The sequence below is a fragment of the Aotus nancymaae genome, unplaced genomic scaffold (genome assembly GCF_030222135.1).
Source record: "Aotus nancymaae isolate 86718 unplaced genomic scaffold, 86718_ANA_hifiasm-v0.15.2.pri h1tg000108l, whole genome shotgun sequence".
Lineage (NCBI taxonomy): Eukaryota > Metazoa > Chordata > Mammalia > Primates > Aotidae > Aotus > Aotus nancymaae.
Genome location: NW_026988523.1, coordinates 12,207,403 through 12,227,699, shown reverse-complemented (window position 1 = coordinate 12,227,699; position 20,297 = coordinate 12,207,403). Strand labels below are relative to the sequence as shown.

The following is a 20,297-nucleotide window of genomic DNA, read 5'->3' as shown; positions in this document are numbered from 1 at the left end:
CTTCAGTATTTTAAAGTGATTTGGTCACAATTTTCTCACAAATTAGCTAGAATGAAATGTAAATCATCCATTTTTATCTAATTCACAATGAGGATCACCAGCAAAACACAGTAAACAATACAAAACAAAATAAATAATTGCTAAAACTGTATGCTGTGGATGTGTTCTAGAAAAACATGACTAAAGTTGCCTTAGGACCACAAAAAACTGCAAAACTTGTCAGAGAAAAGTTCGAGTCGATAGAGAAATACAAAACAAAACTGATTACAGTTAAAAAAAAGCACCTTAGATTGTTAGTTACTTTAATTGAAGAAACAGCCTGGGCGTGGAGATTCACACCTGTAATCCCAGCACTTTGGGAGGCCAAGGTGGATGGATCACCTGAGGTCAGGAGTTCGAGATCAGGCTGGCCAACATGGTAAAACCCTGTCTCTACTAAAAATACAACTGTTAGCTGGGCATGGAGGTGGGTGCCTGTAATCCCAGCTACTCAGGAGGCTGAGGCAAGATAATTGCTTGAATCCAGGAGGCGAGGTTGTAGTGAGCCAAGATCATGCCATTGCACTCCAACCTGGGTGACAGAGCGAGACTACATCTTTAAAAAAAAAAAAAAAATTAATACAAGAAACAAATCATTATTATATTTTGATCTGCCTAAGCATATATACAAAAACTAAAATTGGAAAAAATACCCCCCCCAGGCACACAAAAAGGGCTACTCTGGCAGAAGTTTAAATAAGAAAAATCTAACATAAATTAAACTAATCAAGAAATCAACCTTTCATTAAAAACTTTACATGGATGACCCTGTGAAAATAATTTCTGGAACATCAAAATAAAAATAGAAAAACAGAAACTCCTTAAAACTGCCATATATAAAAACTTGAGTTGGCTTTTCTAAAAAAAAGCTCTAAAGAGCACTTTCTAATGAAAATCTACCAATGTTGGCATAAATGTGATTTAAATATTGTTTTCTTAAATATGGAGGCAGTAAATAGTTCATGTTAAAATTTGAAGGTTAAAGTATCAACAGGATCAATGTTAGTGCCAAGATACTCTGTACTCAAATATTCATTGGAAATGGAATTATCTTTCAAATATTACTTTTGAAATAATTCCTAATAACAATCCAAATAAAATGGCAGCACAGGATAAGGGCAGTATTCTTTCAATTCCCTGAAAACAGGATGAATTATTATTTGTATAACTTAGTAAATTGTCCATTAGTGGTTCTCAAAGTACAAGAATCCCCTGAAGGACTCATTAAAAATTCCAATTCTGGACCCAGCCCCAGAAAATCTGACTTAGGACTAGGGGATGGGTCCAGAATTGGAATTTTTTGGCTCTAGGAATCTGCATTTTTAACATGTATGTTGAAATAATTTCTTATGCAGTTGATTTGAAAACAACATCCTGTTCCAAAGATGATCCTCTCTATTCAAATACATGCTAGGAGAAAGAAGAACAAGGAAGCTGGGAAAAGAAGACATAAAAACTGATTACAAACCTTTATATGCTGGAGCAGGTGGTGCTGTTGCCACTTTTCTGACTTTTGCTGTTACTGAGTTATCAACATTAACAACCATTACTGGATGGTCAATATGTCCCAGCCTTTGGCCTCGGCCATTTGTTTCTTCTGAGTGTTCCCATTGTTTTCTAATCCGTTCCTTAAGTTTTTCCAGTTTGACATCATGTTGTCGCCGCTTTAAAATATCTAATCTTTGGGAATTAGAAGTACTAGTAGAGGATGGAGAAGAGTCAGTTAGTCGTAACACTTTTGGATCAGTGTCATGGGCCATGTTATTCACAGAAAGCTTCAAATTGTTCTCACTTCCTTTTGTTCTGCTAGGCATTTCTTCCTCAGTTCTTGTAGAAGCTCGCATCCTAATCAAACATTCAGAATTTTGCAATGCATCAATTGCTGGTCGATCATTTAAAAACCTAACAAATGTATCATTGATGGTAGATGATTGGGAGCTCTCAAAATCACAGTTATGTATATTCCGTTCTTCTCCATTGCCTCTCATCCAGTTCCCACTCTCGGTCTTTTCTTCATTAACATCTACACAATATACATGCTTTGACTCCAGATGGCTGGAACTCAAATTGGAAGGTGCACCATGGATTTCTCTAAAACAAAAAATAAGTTCTATGACTATAACTAATAAGATGTTGTATATTTGAAAATTGCTAAAAGTAGATTTTAAGTGTTCTCACCACAAAAAAATAAGTATGCGAGGTAGCATGTGTTAAATAACTTGATTTAGCCATTCCGCAATGTATACATATATCAAAACATCGTGTTGTACACTACACATATATAGTTTATACTTGTCAATTTTAAACCTAAATTTTTTTAAAAGCTTTTCATAAAAGTACAAAATCTAGTCAAATTGAAACGAGTCATACAAACTGAATGAGAACTCTCAGCTAGCATTACAGACCAAAAAATTAAAAACCTAGAAATTCCAGTTAAAGATCGCAAAAAAACTATTAGTAATATTAAGACTCAATACTCAATGTCCCCTCTATCAAGTAAAATGGCAAATAAGCTAAATAACAACCTGCATATTATAACATAAGAAATATGCAAAAGATTTCATATAACATAAGAAATATGCAAAAGATACGTAGAGAGATTTCCTAAGAACTCCAGAAAAAAAGGATTATAATCTGAAAAAAGGATTATAATCTGGCTATCCACTTGACAATTATCAATAAAATCTGTTATTTGCTACTCTATAAAACCTTACCAAGAAAAAAAGTTCTCAAATACTGGCATTTCATATATGTCAATTCTAAAGAATGAACCAAATTAATAAATAGACTGGGGGTAGAAATAAAGTGGAAGTACAATAAATATTTTCCTCCAAATAAATGTCATTAGTAATGTTAAATCTCTTAACCACAGAGTACTTTTTGGCAGCTTCAAACTTTATAAAGCATATCTAGAAAATCAGGAGTAAGTAAAGAAGACTGGGCAAAGCCAAAGTACCTCTCACAAGTCAATATTCATTGTTCACAGAAAACACTAGCAAAAATCCTCTTCCAGAGACTATTTTTATCTTACATGTCATTCCAAAAAGGCTTATTTTAATTTCATTTATTTATTTATGAGAAGGAGTCTCACTCTGTCACCCAAGCTGGAGTGCAGTGGCACAATCTTGGCTCACTGCAACCTCTGCCTCCCAGGTTCAAGCGATTCTCCCACCTTAGCCTCCTGAGTAGCTGGGAATACAGGGGCATGCTACCACGCCTGGCTAATTCTTCTGTTTTTAGTAAAGACAGAGTTTCACTATGTTGGTTGGCAAGGCTGGTCTTGAACTCCTGACCTCAGGTGCTGGGATTATAGGTGTGAGCCACTGTGCCTGGCCAAGCCTTATTTTAGGAAAGCAGTTTATGAAAAGGAAGGCTAATGAAGACAAATGTTTCAGCAGTGAGAAGCACATGAATCATGAAAAAAAAAAGTCAAGAAAATTATAAAACCAGATATAACAACAGGCTGGACCTGAACGTCTGAAACAGTAACCACTAGCCACATGTGGCTATTGAGCACACGATATGTGTGTGGCTAATCGAAACTGACAGCTGCTGTAATGTAAGTTACACACTGGGCTCTAAAAATTTAGGAATGTAAAATATCTTTTTTGTGTGTAATACTAAAAATGTTGAAATTACATGTGTGGCTCACATTAATGGTTCTATTGTATAGCACTGCTCTGATCTAGAGCATTTCAGGTGAAGGCATAAAACCCTCAAAACTACAAAGATTCTTAAAGCCATGACAACAAAACATAGTCACAGTTTCTACTGAGAGCATATGAGCATGTGCATTTTTTCTAAGAAAAACACAGTCTATAGCTTCCGTCAGATTCCCATTAGGGTCCACAATCCAAAAAACTTTAGACCCTGCTCTAAGTGGCTGATTATTGAAATAGATGGGGATGGCCAAATGTGGTGGCTCACACCTGTAATCCCAGTACTTCGAGAGGCCAAAGTGGGCAGATTGCTTGAGCCCAGGAGTTTGAGACCAGCCTAGGCAACATGGCAAAAATCTGTCTCTACAAAAAATACAAAAATTAGCTTGGAATGGTGGTGCTTGTCTGTAATCCCAGCTACTTGGGAGGCTGAGGTGGGAGGATGGCTTGAGCCCAGGAGATCCAGGCTATAGTGAGCTGTGTGTGACAAATGAAACAAAAAAACAGGCCTGGTGTTTATTACTTATTAATATTTGCCATACTAAGAACATGAATGCACTGAAATAATTAGTAAAGTGTCCTTCAAATACAAAGTTCTGTAAATTTATCAGCTGAACATCTTAAACTATGTTAATAAAAATGCAAAGCATTTTATATTATCTATATTATCAAAATTCATACATCAATCTTTAACATCTAAGTTACTGAAAGCCACTGGCAACAAAATAATAAATCAATTCACATTCTCAAAAAGACAGAAATTTTTTTTTTTTTTTATTGCATTTTAGGTTTTGGGGTACATGTGAATAACATGCAAGGTTGTTGCATAGGTGCACACGTGGCAGTATGATTTGCTGCCTCCCTCCCCTTCACCTATATCTGGCATTTCTCCCCATGCTATCCCTCCCCAACTCCCCACCCCTGCACTATCCCCCCTCCCCCCCAACAGACCCCAGTGTATAGTGCTCCCCTCCCTGTGTCCATGTGTTCTCCTTGTTCAACACCCGCCTATGAGTGAGAACATGTGGTGTTTGATTTTGTGTTCTTGTGTTAGTTTGCTGAGAATGATGTTTTCCAGGTTCATCCATGTCCCTACGAAGGATGTGAACTCCTCCTTTTTAATGGCTGCATAATATTCTATGGTGTATATGTGCCACATTTTTCCTGTCCAGTCTATCATCGATGGGCATTTGGGCTGGTTCCAGGTCTTTGCTATTGTAAACTGTGCTGCAATGAACATTCGTGTGCATGTGAAAAAGACAGAAATTTTATATGACTAATTAATGTTACCACCCAAAAAAGAAAAAAGTAAGCAATATAAAGTTAATTAAATAAAATAAATGATCTGAGATATTAAGAAGAAGCAAAAAAGCCACACTTCCAGAGATGGAATAATTTGTTTCTAGGAAACATATTTATTACAATAAAGGTGAACTGGGGCAACTATTACTATTTCTTCTCCCTCAAATATTTATCTATAAAAAAGGCTACTACAGTCAGTATTTCATGTTTGCACTATCTTTTGTAGCCATCTTTTGTGGAGAATGAAAAAGGTAATTAGAGTATTATACTATTTCACAACAAGAGTGCTAAAAAAAACTCAGAAAATAAAGTATACTCTTACTGTAAATATTACAGGTTAAACTTATTTGATACTTTTTTTTTCTTCAATACTAACCTATAAGAAACCAAAGGTTCACGAAATTCGACACGATTATTTTTCTTCACATTACTCTCCAGGGTGGTAGCTCTGAGAGGACTACGAGATTTCTCTTTTCGTGATTTAGAGGATTTGGAGATTGGAACATTAACCCAAGAATCATCCAGGTATCTACCATCTGAAGGAAAAGGAAATCTGTGAGAACATATGATATAAAATACAACTGCCCCTGAATTTAGCTAGTATCTTTAAAAAAATAATTTAGGTATCTATTATTTCTAATAGTTGGATATTATAGCTCTAGTATCTCTAGTTGGATATTATATAAGTAGATGAAAAACATTCAGGTTAAATTATTAAAGTAGCCCCACTGACAGAGAGATTGTAAGCTGAGCAAACAATATAAAATTTATTTTTGTCAATGGCTCTCATTCACTTAAAAGAGAAGTATGAGATATAACCTAACAAACTCCCAGGTTAAAAAAAAGATAAATATATATAACTCTCTCACAGTTTAGGTAGACAGTACTGACCTGGAGGTTTTCACCCACCAATTAAGAAACCACAGAATGGCCGGACACAGTGGCTTACACCTGTAATCCCAACACTTTGGGAGGCTGAGGTGGGCAGATCCACAAGGTTTAAGAGACCAAGACCAGCCTAATTAACATGGTGAAACCCCGTCTCTACTGAAAATACAAAAATTAGCTGGGTGTGGTGGTGTGCACCTGTAATCCCAGCTACTCAGGAGGCTGAGGCAGGAGAATCACTTGAACCCAGGAGGAAGAGGTTGCAGTGAACCAAGATCATGCCACTGTACTCCAGCCTGGGTGACAGAGTGAGATTCCATTGCAAAAAAGGACAAAAAAAAAAAAAAAAAGAAAGAAACCACAGAATCAAAAGCAAAAGGTAACCAATGAAAATATTTGCATTGTATCAGTTTATGACAGTCACCATATGAAAAATACTCCATTTATGATTTTAAATCCCAATAAAAAAATACATCTTATTAAGTCAACTAAATTTCATTTCCAAAGCACTATGTATCTGTGAATTACGAAAAAAAAAAAATCAGATCTTTATAACCTCAAAATTAAATTCTCATTGCTAGAAACAAATGAAAACTCACTGTCAAGGATGATGCAATAGTGCTAAAGTCCCTGATCAAAAGATGGTGAAAACACCATCTACAGTAACTGAATATAAGGCTGCTTCATAGCTACTCAATATCAATGGGAAAAAAATTAAATGTCAATGTCTCTGACAAAAAAGCAAGCAACACGAGACTATAAGAAGAAATTAAACTGAAACAAAACTACTAAATCAACAACTTATATTTAAGGCAGAGTGTGGTAGCTACGCCTATAATCACAGCGCTTTAGGAGGCCAAGATGGGAGGATTACTTAAGGCCAGGAGTTCAAGACAAGCCTGGGCAGCATAGAGAGACATCATCTCTACAAAAAATAAAAAAAGATTAGCCAGGTGTGGTGGCACACACCTATAGTCCTAGCTGTCTGTTTCTTGAAAATTTACATTTAATATATCTATATATTTGGAAGTAATTTCATACATACCTTTTCTACTTATTTTTCGGGTGGCACTTGTAGAAGACTTCTTGGTATCCATGACAGAATCACATACAGCTGTACTTGTAGGGGCTACTTCTAATTTGTTTTCAATGTGTCTCAGCTAAAGTTTAAACACCATTACAAGACATAAGTTAATTCTGTAAATAATCTGGCTACCATCAATTTACATGGTTATTTAAAAGTATATTGCCCAATACCTTTTTCCAAAGTAGAAAAAACTCAGGAATGCTTTCTTATAATACTTGTTTTTCATCATTTTTTATTTTAGCTACATCTGGCACAATGCTGCCCAAATTTAGGCAAGAAAATCAGTAAGATTCTGAAAGAGCTTCCATTTGACATGCTGACCTATTTTTCTAATTGTTGAGTATTTTTAAAGTGGTAAATTATCTGACTTTTTTTTTTTGAGACGGTCTCGCTCCATTATGCAGGCCGGAGTGCAGTGGTGCGATCTCAGGTCACTGCAACCTCCACCTCACGGGTTCAAGAGATTCTCCCTCAGCCTCTCTAGTAGCTGGGATTACAGGTGTGCACCACCACGCCCAGCTAATTTTTGTATTTTTAGTAGAGATGGGGTTTTGCCATGTTGGCCAGGCTGGTCTGGAACTCCTAACCTCAGGTGATCTACCCGCCTCAGCCTCCCAAAGTGCTGGGATTACAGGTGTGAGCCACTACGCCTAGCCAATTATCTGACTTTATATGTGACATACCATTATGCAATATATCCTGTGCATTTTACATGCAAAAATAAGAAAGAATTATTTACCTGGATCAAAATTTAGGACTATAGGTACTCAACAGCCACAGTGTTTTACAGTTTTATGTCTATAAAATAAGTTTCACAATAAAGACAATATTCACAAGATAGAATTCGGGTTTCACACACACTGCAACACAGGTCAACTTTTGGTTATAACTACCAACGTTCTCAATGACTGAAAAGCATTTTCTCCTAAATAGTAAAGTATTACATGCTTACTAGAGAAAACTACGAAAACAGAAAAAACATACAAAATAAAGTCAAAATCATCAAAATTCCATCACATAGACACTTTGTATAAAGTTTTGATTTATCTTTCTTCGGATTTTTTTGTTTTGTTTTTTGTTGTTTTTTTTTTTGAGACAGGGTCTCACTCTGCGACCCAGGTTGGAGTGCAGTAACACGATCTCGGCTCACTACAACCTCTGCCTCTCTGACTCAAGCGATCCTCCCACCTCAGCCTCCCAAGTAGCTGGGACTACAGACGTGCACCACCAGGCCCAGCTAATTTTTATTTTTTTGTAGAGACAGAATTTAAAATTCAGAATCTGAATTTTAATAAGCTCCCAAATGCCCAGATTGATCTCTAACTCCTGAGCTCAAGTGATCAACCTGCCTCAGCCTCTCAAAGTGCTGGGATTATAGGCGTGAGCCACTGCGCCCAGCCTTCCTTCAGATTTTTGCATCACAATGTATTTTAAAATTTGGAATAATTTTTGATATATTAATAGTTCTACATCAGATTGTCTCCCCTAGTTATATTCCTTTATCACCCTTAGAAGTTCTTTAAAAACAACAAATGGTTTTGAAAAACAACTATTAACAGTTTAACTCTACATTAATTTAGTACTAAATTTAATTGGGGAACAAAAACTATTTCTACATTATAGAATATATAATGCTCAGGTAGAAGAGACAATATATATTGCCATATTCATAGGGCCAAAATATGACTCTGCATTGGGGCCAAATCTAGGTTATAACACTTTTTCCAGATTTATTTTCAAACCAGTTCTAAAGATCAGAGGACAGAAAATACCACTAAAATACTTAGTAAAAAAAAATAGGTGATTCAAAATCAGGTGGTATAGAAAACAAAAAAGGGCATATTAGGAGAGTAATTTGCCCAGAAAGCGAATGAAAAAGAAAAGGGTTTCCCTTTGAATGGAGTATGCATCACCTGCCAAATCTGGATTCCTAAACTCTAGACAAGATGAGCCAGAACACAAATGGGAACAGGTTGCCCACAGTCATTCTTCTTTGGTAGTAGGAGAAAAAAACAACCTTTTATTGCCACAAAAAAGAAGTAACTCTTTCAACATTGTTATTCAACATAGTACTGGAAGTCCTAGCTAGAGCAATTAGACAAGAGAAAGAAATAGAGGGCATCCAAATTGGAAAGGAAGAATAACTCACAGTCCATTTAAGAAGTAAATTTTCTTCATTTCCTCCCTGACAATGAGCCTTCTACATAGACAAAGCCCCACTTTCATCTTCTGCTTTAAATTTTCTTTCTTTTTTTTTTTTCCTGAGACAGGCTGTCACTCTGTCACCCAGGCTAGAATGTAGTGGTGTGATCACATCTCACTGCAGCCTCGACCTCCCGGGCTCAGGTGATCATCACACCTCAGCCTCCAGAGTAGCTGGGATCACAGACACATGCCACCACACCCAGCTAATTTTTATACTTTTGTAGAATTTTTAAATACTTTTTGTAGAGGGGTTTTGCCATGTTGTACAGGCTGGTCTTGAACTCCTGGGCTCAGAATGATCCTCCCATCTTGGCCACCCAAAGTGCTGGTATTAGAGGATGTACCACCACATTGAGCCTAAATTATCTTTTCCACATACCAAATGAACAAATTTATTAAAGGTGGGTAAACAGTACAAATTATTATTATTACTGAGACAGGGTCTCACTATGTCATTCAGGCCAAAGTCCAATGGCATGATCAATGGTCACTGCAACCTCAAAGCCTCGACCTCCCTGGGCTCAAGCAATCCTTTTGCCTCAGCCTCCTAAGTAGCAGGAACTACAGGTGCGCACCACCTGGCCTGGCTAATTTTTGCCTTTTTTTGTAGAGACAGGGCTTTGCCATGTTGCCCAGGTTAATCTGAAATTCCTACAGTCAAACTATCTACCCGCCTTGACCTCCCAAAGTGCTAGTATTACAGGTGTGAGCCACAGCACCCAGACAATTTTAATATTTTATATGCCATGGTGCTTGTGCTCCTAATTCCTAAAGTAGTATCTTATTTATTACTTTACTATTTAATAGTTGTCATTTATGTTTATTTTATAATATATAGTGCATATACATATAGAGAGAGGACCTCTTGAACCCAGGAGTTCAAGACCAGCCTGAGTAACATAGTGAGACCCCATCTCTATAATGAAAAATAAAAATAAAAGAGTAAATTTTAAAAAACAGTAAGGAAAAAACTTTAATCTATTCAATCATAACAGGAAATAGATTTTAATCCAGAAATAAATAAATGGAAGCTAAAACTACTTACAGCAGCCTTGGTTTGAGAAAGTGCATCCCACGATGTGGTTATATCTGCTGGGAAAAAAATAATATTTACTATATCAATCAACCAGAAGTTCTGAATTAGTCCTCTGAATCTGAATTTTAATAAGCTCCCAAATGCACTCAAAAGTCTGAAAACTAACTTATTAGGCAGAACAATTCCTCAGCAAATGCTTTATCATATTGAGTCAAAATGAGTTTTTATCTGTAAGATTATTAAGCCAACTTTCCCAACATATGGTTTAAAGTTAAACAGACACTGCTACCATTAGCCCTTAAGACATTTTTACTCACACCTGCATCACACAGCTCCAAAAATAAGCAGCATCCTCAGTTTACCCCAATGAGCTAAACAAATATAAAATTTTATATTATACTGTATTTTATAATACAATGTAAAAATGATTAGAAAGCTACTCCAGATTTTGATCTACCTGTAAAAATATAGGTAAAATCCATTCAGTCTTTCAGACAACAACCCTTGAAATAGTTTAAGGTTCTGTATTTTCCATAAGTCACCCTTCTCCAGGATAAATATTTCCACTTCCTCCAAATACTGTTCATATGACTTAATTTCTAGATCTCTCACAAACCTAATAATCTTCCTCAACATATACTCTAGTTTGTCAATCTCCCTAAAAAAAAAACCTTAAAATTACCTATAATGCATTATTTTAAAAAGAATTCAATGAGAATGTTACTATTATTATCTGTACCCCTGTAAGTCTATAACTATAATGGGGCTATTATTGACATTAAGCCAGAATTTCTGAAAAATTTTACATGTACTGGTTCATTTTAAAAAAGGATTCCTGCTTTACAAAACAGTTTACCATAGGATGCATTTTAACATGAGGTACCTTGTATATTTAAAATATAAGAGAATTTTTAAATTATTTATCCACTTTTTATAAATCAAAGTATAGGTATAATTTTTATTTATTAGACCAAAATTTAATACACATGACCTAAATGAATATTAAGTTCAGTTTAAAAAAACAAAATCATACCTTGACCACCATTCTTGCTTTGAGAGTTCCTTGGATTTGGTAAAGGCACCTCTTTTGATTTGCTGCTCCTCATCCTGCCAATTTACCTGCAATCACATCAGTATTCACTGAACATCAATCTTATAATATTATTTTTCCTTAGAAAAATAAATCATTAAAATCATATCATGAATACTTCACACCCATCAGGATGTAAATAGGATAGGCTACTATCAAAAACACACAAAGCAGTAAGTGCTGGCAAAGATTTGCAAAACTAAAACCCACGTATGCCGCTGGTAGAAATGTATAATGGTACAGTCACTATGGAAAACAGTGTGGCAGTTCCTCAAAAAAGTAAAATTTGAATTACCATAAGATCCAGCAATTCCACTTCTAGATATATGATATGGTTTGGTTCTGTGTCCCCACCCAAATCTCACCCTGAATTGTAATCCCCATAATCCCCAAGTGTCAAGGGCAGGACCAGGTGTAAATAATTGGATAATGGAAGCAGTTTCCCCTATGCTGTTCTCATGATAATAAGTGAGTCTCATGAGATCTGATGGTTTTATAAGCATCTGGCATTTCCCCTGCTTGCACTCATTTTCTCTCCTGCCACCCTGTGAAGAGATGTCTTCTGCCATGATAGTAAGTTTCCTGAGGCCTCCCCAGCCATGCAAAGCTGTGAATCAATTAAACATCTTTTCTTTATAAATTACCCAGTCTTGGGTAATTTATAGCAGATGAGAACAGACTAACATAGTATATAACAAAAAAACTGGTGGAGGCTCAAAGAACTATTTGTACAACCATGTTCAAAGCAGCATTATTCATAGTAGCTAACGTGGAAGCAGCCCAAGTGCCTATCAACAGATGAATGAATAAACAAAATAACATTAATATAGATAATAGATTATTATTCAGCCTTAAAAGGAAGAAAATCTGATATATGCTACAACAGGAAAGAATCTTGAGGACATTATACTAAGTGAAATAAGCCAATCACAAAAGGACAAATACTGTATGATTCCACTTATATAAGACAGTCAAAATAGTCAAAATCATAGGGACAGAAAGTAGAACTGTGGTTGCCAGGGGCTGGGGAAAGAGATGAATGGGGACTTATTGTTTAATGGGTTTCAGTTTTGCAAAATGAAAAGAAGTCTGGAAATAGATAGTGGTCATGGCTGTACAACAATATGAAACTATTTAACACCATTGAACTGTACACGTAAAAAATGGTTGTAATGGTAAATTTTATGTTATGTATATTTTACAATAAAAAAAGAAAGGAAAAAATTATATCACAACTCAAAGGAAAAGATAATGATCTGCCTATGGTAATACAGCTTAGTGATAAGCCATACTATATTTTCCTATGAATAGAGGGAAACTAGTCCCACAAAAATCATGTAACAACACATAAAGTTTGATAAATATAAGAAGAAAAACTCATTCTTACTCCCAAAACTAATACAACTATTAATAAATGATTTTATTACTATCATCACTGTAACTTCCATTTTTGTGCCCTACTTTACTTAACTGCTGGACATTTGTGGTGGTTTTAAAAAATGTATCCAAAATTTCTTTGATACTCCTTTCTCCAAAATGTAGAAATTAATTCTTCTCCCATTGAGTAAGGTTGGACTTACAGACTTATTTAAAACTAATGTCACATGTGGTAAAAGTGACAATATGTGACTTCTGAGACTAGGCTATAAAACACATTCTCCTCTCTCTTTATATCTCAAGGATCCAAGTATCATGTCCTAAAAACAGTCACGCAATCCTATAGAGGCCCATGTGGCAAAGAACTGAAGCTGCCTGCCTACAGCTATGTGGGTGAGCTATCTCTTGCAAGTAGATCCTCCAGCCCAAGTCAAATCTTCATATGACTACAGCTCTGCCTGACATCTTGACTCCAACCTCATGAGAGACACTAAGCCAAAATCACCCAGGTAAGCTGCTCCCAAATTCCTTACATACAAAAAGTGTGAGACCACAAATATTTGGTGTTTTAAACTGCTTAAATCGGAATAGGAGGTTATGAGTTACACAACAACAGATAACTAAGACAATATTATGTCTCATTTTCTCTATTACAAATAACACTGAAATGAACATATTTGTATTTATGAATTTCTACTTATTTGAATTACTTACCTAGAACAGGATCTGCAAAGTGTGTTAAAGCTGGATGAAAGAATGTGAAGAACATGCTGCTCTTGAAATACAATGTCAAACTGTCTTCCAAGAACTACCCATTTCATAAATGTCTTATCTATTCTTTGAACTTTTGCTGATTTAACAGAAAAAAAAAATGGATGCTTTAATTCGAATTTGGTAGGTGATAGCAGGATTAAACATTCTGCTCTATACCTTAACCTTAGTGCTTCATTTGTAAATTATCTTTTCTATCCTGTGCCCACTTACCTACCAGGATCTTAATGTTTTTCTTATCAAGTTGATGAGTTATTTGCCTTACAACTATATTAAACCTGTCATATTTTTAAAACATTATGTTCTCTAATTAACAAAATGTCAGTAAAATGGCATAATAATCATAAATCTATATGCATCCAACACCAGAGTACCCAGATATATAAAGCAAACAATATTAGATCTAAAGGGTGAGAGAGATCCCCAAACAATAGTTGAGGACTTCAATACTCTACCCTCAGCACTAGAAAGATCATCCAGACAAGAAATCAATGAAGAAACATCAGCTCTAAACTGTACCACAGGCCAGGCATGGCAGCTCACACCTGTAATCCCAGAACTTTGAGAGGCCTAGGCAAGTGGATCACCTGACGTCAGGAGTTTGAGACCAGCCTGGCCAACATGGCAAAACCCCGTCTCTACTAAAAATAAAAATAAAAAAATTAGCCGGAAGTGGTGGCGGGCACCTGTAATCCCAGCTCTAGGGAGGCTAGGGCAGGAGAATCACTTCAACCAGGGAGGTAGAGATTGAAGTGAGCCAAGTGTCTCAAAAAAAATAAATAAATAAATCCTGTACCACAGACCAAATGGACCTAACACACATTTACAGAATATTTCACCCAACAGATACAGAATACACATTCTTTTCATCATTACATGAAATGTTCTCCAGGAATGACCATATGTTAGGAAACAAAAGAAGTCTTAAAATTTTTTTTTAAATCAAAATCATATCAAGTGTCTTTTCTGACCACAATGGAATGAAACAAAAAATCACTAACAGAAAGAACATGTGAAACTTTACAAATACATGGATATTAAACAATATCTAAATTTATTGAGAGCTTTAATCTGAAGGGATGACAAAAACTCTCAACAAATTAAGTATAGAAGTATATCAATATAATAAAGTCCATATAACACAAACCCACAGCTAACGATGGTTCTGAACAACTAATAGGTGAAGGAACAAATTAAGAAGAAAATTAAATAATTCTTTGAAACAAACAAAAGTAGAAACACAACATAACAAAACCTACGGAACACAGCAAGAGCAGTATTAAGAGGCAAGTTTATAGCAATAAATGCCTACATCAAAAAAGTAGAAAGATTTCAAATGAGCAACCTAATGATGCACCTCAAGAAAATAGAAAAGCAAGAACAAACCAAGCCCAAAATTAGTAAAAGGAAAGAAATAATAAAGATCAGATCAGAAATCAATGAAATTGAGACAAAGATAATAATAGAAAAGATCAATGAAACAAAAGGTCAGTTTTTATAAAAGATAAAATTGACAAACCATTAATTAGCTAGACTAAGAAAAAAAAGACAAATAAAACCAGAAGGAGACTTCACTACACTACAGAAAATGCAAAAGATCATTTGAGACTATTATGAACAATTATACACCAAAACATTTAAAAACCCAGAGGAAACAGATAAATTTCTGGAAACATACACGTACCAAGATTAAACCAAAAAGAAATAGAAACCCAGAACCAAACAATAAAATGTCACAAGACTGAATCAGTATATACTTAGTTACCATATCATTTATAAGTTGTTTCTCTATTAAGATATGTAAAATATGCCTCATACATAAAGCTGTTTGTAAAAAAAATTTTTTTAAGATGCCTCTCTAATTTATTTCTTTCTTCCCCTTGTATCTGTTCAAAGCATCATCTTTAGCTTAAATTATGGTAAAAGCTTCCTAAATTATCCTGCTCCTAAATCCATTCTCCATACTGCAATCAAAGTTATCTTTTTAAAACATAACCTAGCAATTCTGCTTTTATAACTCTTCAATGACTATCATTTATGGGATAGAGCTCCAAACTCCTTAGCATGATGGACGCTTGGAGACCTTTACAACATTAATTTACAGTCTCACCTTTTTACTTTTTTTTTAAGCAAAACTGTATAACTACTTTCCTGTCAAATAGGTATATCTAGAGTACATTCTCTAAATATCCAAAAAATTTCATTTTCTCCACACTGTCTTTTCCTAAATTTTCTCTGGCAAGAATGCCCTTCAAAGTCAAACTCTAATGTCATCTCCTATAAATCTTTCCCAAATTGACTCTTAACAGAATAGAATTAGTACTTCATCTATTTCCTCTAGTATTCTCTTCATTTTTTTCTTTTTTCTTTCCAAGAGACAGGGTCTTGCTCTGTCACCCAGGCTGGAGTACAGTGGTGCAATCATGTTCACTACAGTCTGAAACTTTTGGGCTCAAGCGATCCACCGCCTCAGCCTCCTGTGTTGCTAGGACTATAGGCATGCGTTACCATGTTCAACTAATTTGTCTTATTTTTTTTTTTTTTAGACATCTCTCTTGTTGCCCAGGCTGTTCTCAAAATCCTGGCCTCAAGCGATCCTCCGGACTTGGCCTCCCAATGCACTGGGATTATAGGCAATGAGCTACCATGCCTGGCCTCTGTTCATTTTTCATAGTTCTTAACATTATATATACATACACACATACATACATACATCATACATGATTCATTCCATTCAATGAACATTCATTAAGCACTTAAGGCTCACAATCAAGTAGAGGAAACACACACATAAATAGTATGCAATATAATGAGTGCTATAATAGAGTTACAAATAGCATTTATGTATCAGTCTCCCCACAAGGCAGTGTGGTCCTTAAAGACTGTATCCTCTTACTGATCTAGAGATGAACAGAACCTTCAAAGAACAGATGAACAAATGGCAGCATTAGAAGCTGTTGTGAGCTCAATTTAAACAGAAAAAAAATAAAGGGAAATCAAAGGCAGGGCTGCCAGTGGAAGCACGAATGGTAAAGAAGAAGGTGTAATGGGTCAATAGAAGTGATAAGAAACATGATCACAGAAGCAAAAGAGGTAGTTAAAGGGCCAGGCTGCAAAACCACTTATAAGAAAGAAAGAGGAACAATTAACATATTTATCATTATGGTAGTAAATAAGCGGGGAAAAAAAAAACTGGAAAAATAGAAAATGAAAAGAAATGAAAAATCAGGAAATGAAATTCACATACTATTTTGCAAGCAGCCTGTAAGAATATGTGGTAAAATAAACTACAAGAAACACACCTACAAAATTTGACCTTGCTGATAATAGGGCAAAGAAAAGAGCTACAGGTATCTGATGTCATGGAAATAATGGAAGCAATTTAATAAAAGCATGTCCTCATTAATGTGCAGTAAATCAGAAGACTAGAATAAAAGATAATGCTGTTGCTCTATTACCACGTAAAAGCCTAATTATGATTACACTAAAAAAAAGTGTAAGAAATACATATAAATGGTACTGAGCACCCATTTATACACTCACTGACATGAACAGGGTAATGAACAGCTAAACTGGAACAATGAAACGCTGCCATCTAGATTCAATGAACAGCAGAAACTACTCAGAAAGGAAGACAGTTCTCTCAGCTACCCACTCAACCTAAGGATTAACTACTAGGTCTATGGCTTCAACCTCACAAAAAATGTTAATGTTTCTTAAAAGAGAATGACGTACAGATTATTTGCAGTAATTACTAGAGGGGTGCCACTGCTAATTGTTAGGGTACAACTTAGCAAACATATTTTGTATCTATTGGCAATCAAGGTCCCTGATTCTGGAAGAATAGTGATTGTCACTGAATGGCCATCCTTAACTGACTGAACCCTACCTGACCTACAGTGAAAAACACAGTAACAAAGACTGCAAGGTACAAGAGTCTTCAATGCACATCAAGAAGCCAGAACTCCTAACAATGAAAGTTGAAATAACTGGAGTTAGAAATCCAGACACATTGTTCTAGATCATATTTGATGAATTCAATCAGGAAGCTTAATGTATTCCTTTTCTTAAAACTCGTATCACAAATCACATTTCTTCTCCTAAAATCCTATAGGTAAAATTGTGAGGTAAAGGGGTAGGAGGATTCTTAATACTTTTTCTCCTCCATTCTCTCTTTTTTTAAAAATTTTTTTTTCCTCAAAGATCCCTGTTCTGATCTATTCTCAGCTCTGATTCTCTCATTTACTAGTACAGTCTCCCTTAAGAAAATTTGCTTAAAATTAGGAAAACACTTATACTCATTTCCTAAAAAACAAATCTGGATTAGTAGCTTATTTTCCCCATTTTCCTCATTCATCTATTTCCTTCTATAATATTTTCCCTTTCGCCAGGCACGGTGGCACGTGCCTGCAGTCCCAGCTACTCAGGAGGCTGAGGCTAGAGGATCACTTAGCCCAGGAGTTCTGGGCTGTAGTGCGCTATGCCAATCGGGTGTCTGCACTCAGTTCGGCATCAATATGGTGACCTCCCAGGAGCGAGGGACCACCAGACTGCCTAAGGAGGGGTGAACCAGCCCAGGTCGGAAGCGGAGCAGGTCAAAACTCCCGTGCTGATCAGTAGTGGGATTGTGCCTGTGAATAGCCACTGCACTCCAGCCTGGGCAATATAGCAAGACTATATATATATATATAAAAATATATTTTTTCCCTTTCACTTATTTTCTGTTTTCTTTTATAATCTTTTATCTGACTTCCTCTCCTTCCCTTTTCACTTTAATTTCTCTATTTTTACAAATACTATTCAAATCTAAACTATACATGCTTATGATTAACTCGGTTAAAACATACAGTCTTGGTTTAAATTATTTTCTATTACTGAATCACTTTTCCACAAATCACTGAATCACTTTTCCACATCTAAAAAGAAAGTATTATCTCTATGAATAAAATTTCTTTTTTTTTTTTTAATATATATATATATATATTTTTTTTTAAATTGCATTTTAGGTTTTGGGGTACATGTGAAAAACATGCAAGGTTGTTGCATAGGTGCATACGTGGCAGTGTGATTTGCTGCCTTCCTCCCCTTCACCCATATCTGGCATTTCTCCCCATGCTATCCCTCCCCAACTCCCCACCCCCCGCTGTCCCCCCCACTCCCCCACAACAGACCCCCGTGTATAGTGCTCCCCTCCCTGTGTCCATGTGTTCTCCTTGTTCAACACCCGCCTATGAGTGAGAACATGTGGTGTTTGATTTTGTATTCTTGTGTCAGTTTGCTGAGAATGATGGTTTCCAGGTTCATCCATGTCCCTACAAAGGACGCGAACTCCTCGTTTTTAATGGCTGCATAATATTCCATGGTGTATATGTGCCACATTTTTCCTGTCCAGTCTATCATCGATGGGCATTTGGGTTGGTTCCAGGTCTTTGCTATTGTAAACTGTGCTGCTATGAACATTTGTGTGCATGTGTCCTTATAGTAGAACGATTTATAATCCTTTGGATATATGCCCAGTAATGGGATTGCTGGGTCAAATGGAATTTCTATTTCTAGGTCCTTGAGGAATCGCCACACTGTTTTCCACAATGGTTGAACTAATTTACACTCCCACCAACAGTGTAAAAGTGTTCCTATTTCTCCACATCCTCTCCAGCATCTGTCGTCTCCAGATCTTTTAATGATCGCCATTCTAACTGGTGTGAGATGGTATCTCAATGTAGTTTTGATTTGCATTTCTCTAATGACCAGTGATGATGAGCATTTTTTCATATGCTTGTTGGCCTCATGTATGTCTTCTTTTGTAAAGTATCTGTTCATATCCTTCGCCCACTTTTGAATGGGCTTGTTTGTTTTTTTCTTGTAAATCTTTTTTAGCTCGTTGTAAATTCTGGATATCAGCCCTTTGTCAGATGGGTAGGCTGCAAAAATTTTTTCCCATTCTGTTGGTTGCCGATTCACTCTATTGACTGTTTCTTTTGCTGTGCAGAAGCTGTGGAGTTTGATTAGGTCCCATTTGTCTATTTTGGCTTTTGTTGCCAATGCTTTTGGTGTTTTGGTCATGAAGTCCTTGCCTACGCCTATGTCCTGAATGGTTTTGCCTAGGTTTCCTTCTAGTGTTTTTATGGTGTTAGGTCTTATGTTTAAGTCTTTAATCCATCTGGAGTCAATTTTAGTGTAAGGTGTCAGGAAATTTCTATTAAAACTCAAGAAGAACTTTATCACACTAAATTTTGAATATATGAATACATATTTATTGAAACATAGTATGCTTGGCTTCTTTAAAAATAAATTAGGGCCCATGCTGTGAACTGGTGTTGAAAATAATGCACAAAATATTAGTCTTTTTTTTTTTTAAGACAGTGTCTCACTCTGTTGCCCAGGATGGAATGCAGTGGTGCCATCACGGCTCACTGCAGCTTTGATATCCCAGGCTCAATGTGATACACCTCAGCCTCCCTAGTAGCTGGGACCACAGCCATACCGCATCATACCCAGCTTGTGCATGTGTTTGTGTGTGTGTGTGTGCACATGCGCGTGCCTGCGTGTGTGTATGCTGTAGAGACAGGGTTTGGCCACGGTGCCCAGGCTGGTTTTGAACTCTTAAACTCAAGTGATCTGTCCACCTTGACCTCTCAAAGTGCTGCAATTACTGTACCCAGCCCAAAATATTAGTCTTAAAATGCTAGTCAATGTCAAAATGTACCTTCAATTACAGTTATTATATTATCTGCTCATTTCAATCCATGGCAAATGGAGATATATAGGAAACATCCTTTTTATTTAAATCTTTTAAATATAATACTTTAAAATCATTACACTTCCCTCATTCCACTTCTGAGC

General features: G+C 36.0%; 1 protein-coding gene across 5 annotated transcripts in view; it reads right to left on the bottom strand.

Annotated features, from left to right (window-relative positions):
* The window catches only part of CEP350 (centrosomal protein 350), a 155,356-nt gene that overhangs the window by 118,933 nt on the left and 16,126 nt on the right, over window positions 1–20,297 (bottom strand). For 3 of the 5 annotated variants that reach the window (XM_012444585.2, XM_012444581.3, XM_012444586.3), the window contains exons 2-6: window positions 11,250–11,335; window positions 10,226–10,272; window positions 6,934–7,048; window positions 5,377–5,536; window positions 1,508–2,130 (exon numbers count right to left, since the gene is read on the bottom strand). In XM_012444585.2, coding sequence (XP_012300008.2) covers window positions 1,508–2,130; window positions 5,377–5,536; window positions 6,934–7,048; window positions 10,226–10,272; window positions 11,250–11,322 — 1,018 coding nt within the window. In that variant the 5' untranslated portion in view covers window positions 11,323–11,335. Of the gene's footprint in view, window positions 1–1,507; window positions 2,131–5,376; window positions 5,537–6,933; window positions 7,049–10,225; window positions 10,273–11,249; window positions 11,433–20,297 lie in introns of those variants that run through there. The other 2 variants (XM_012444584.3, XM_064370479.1) reach the window with 2 other exon arrangements.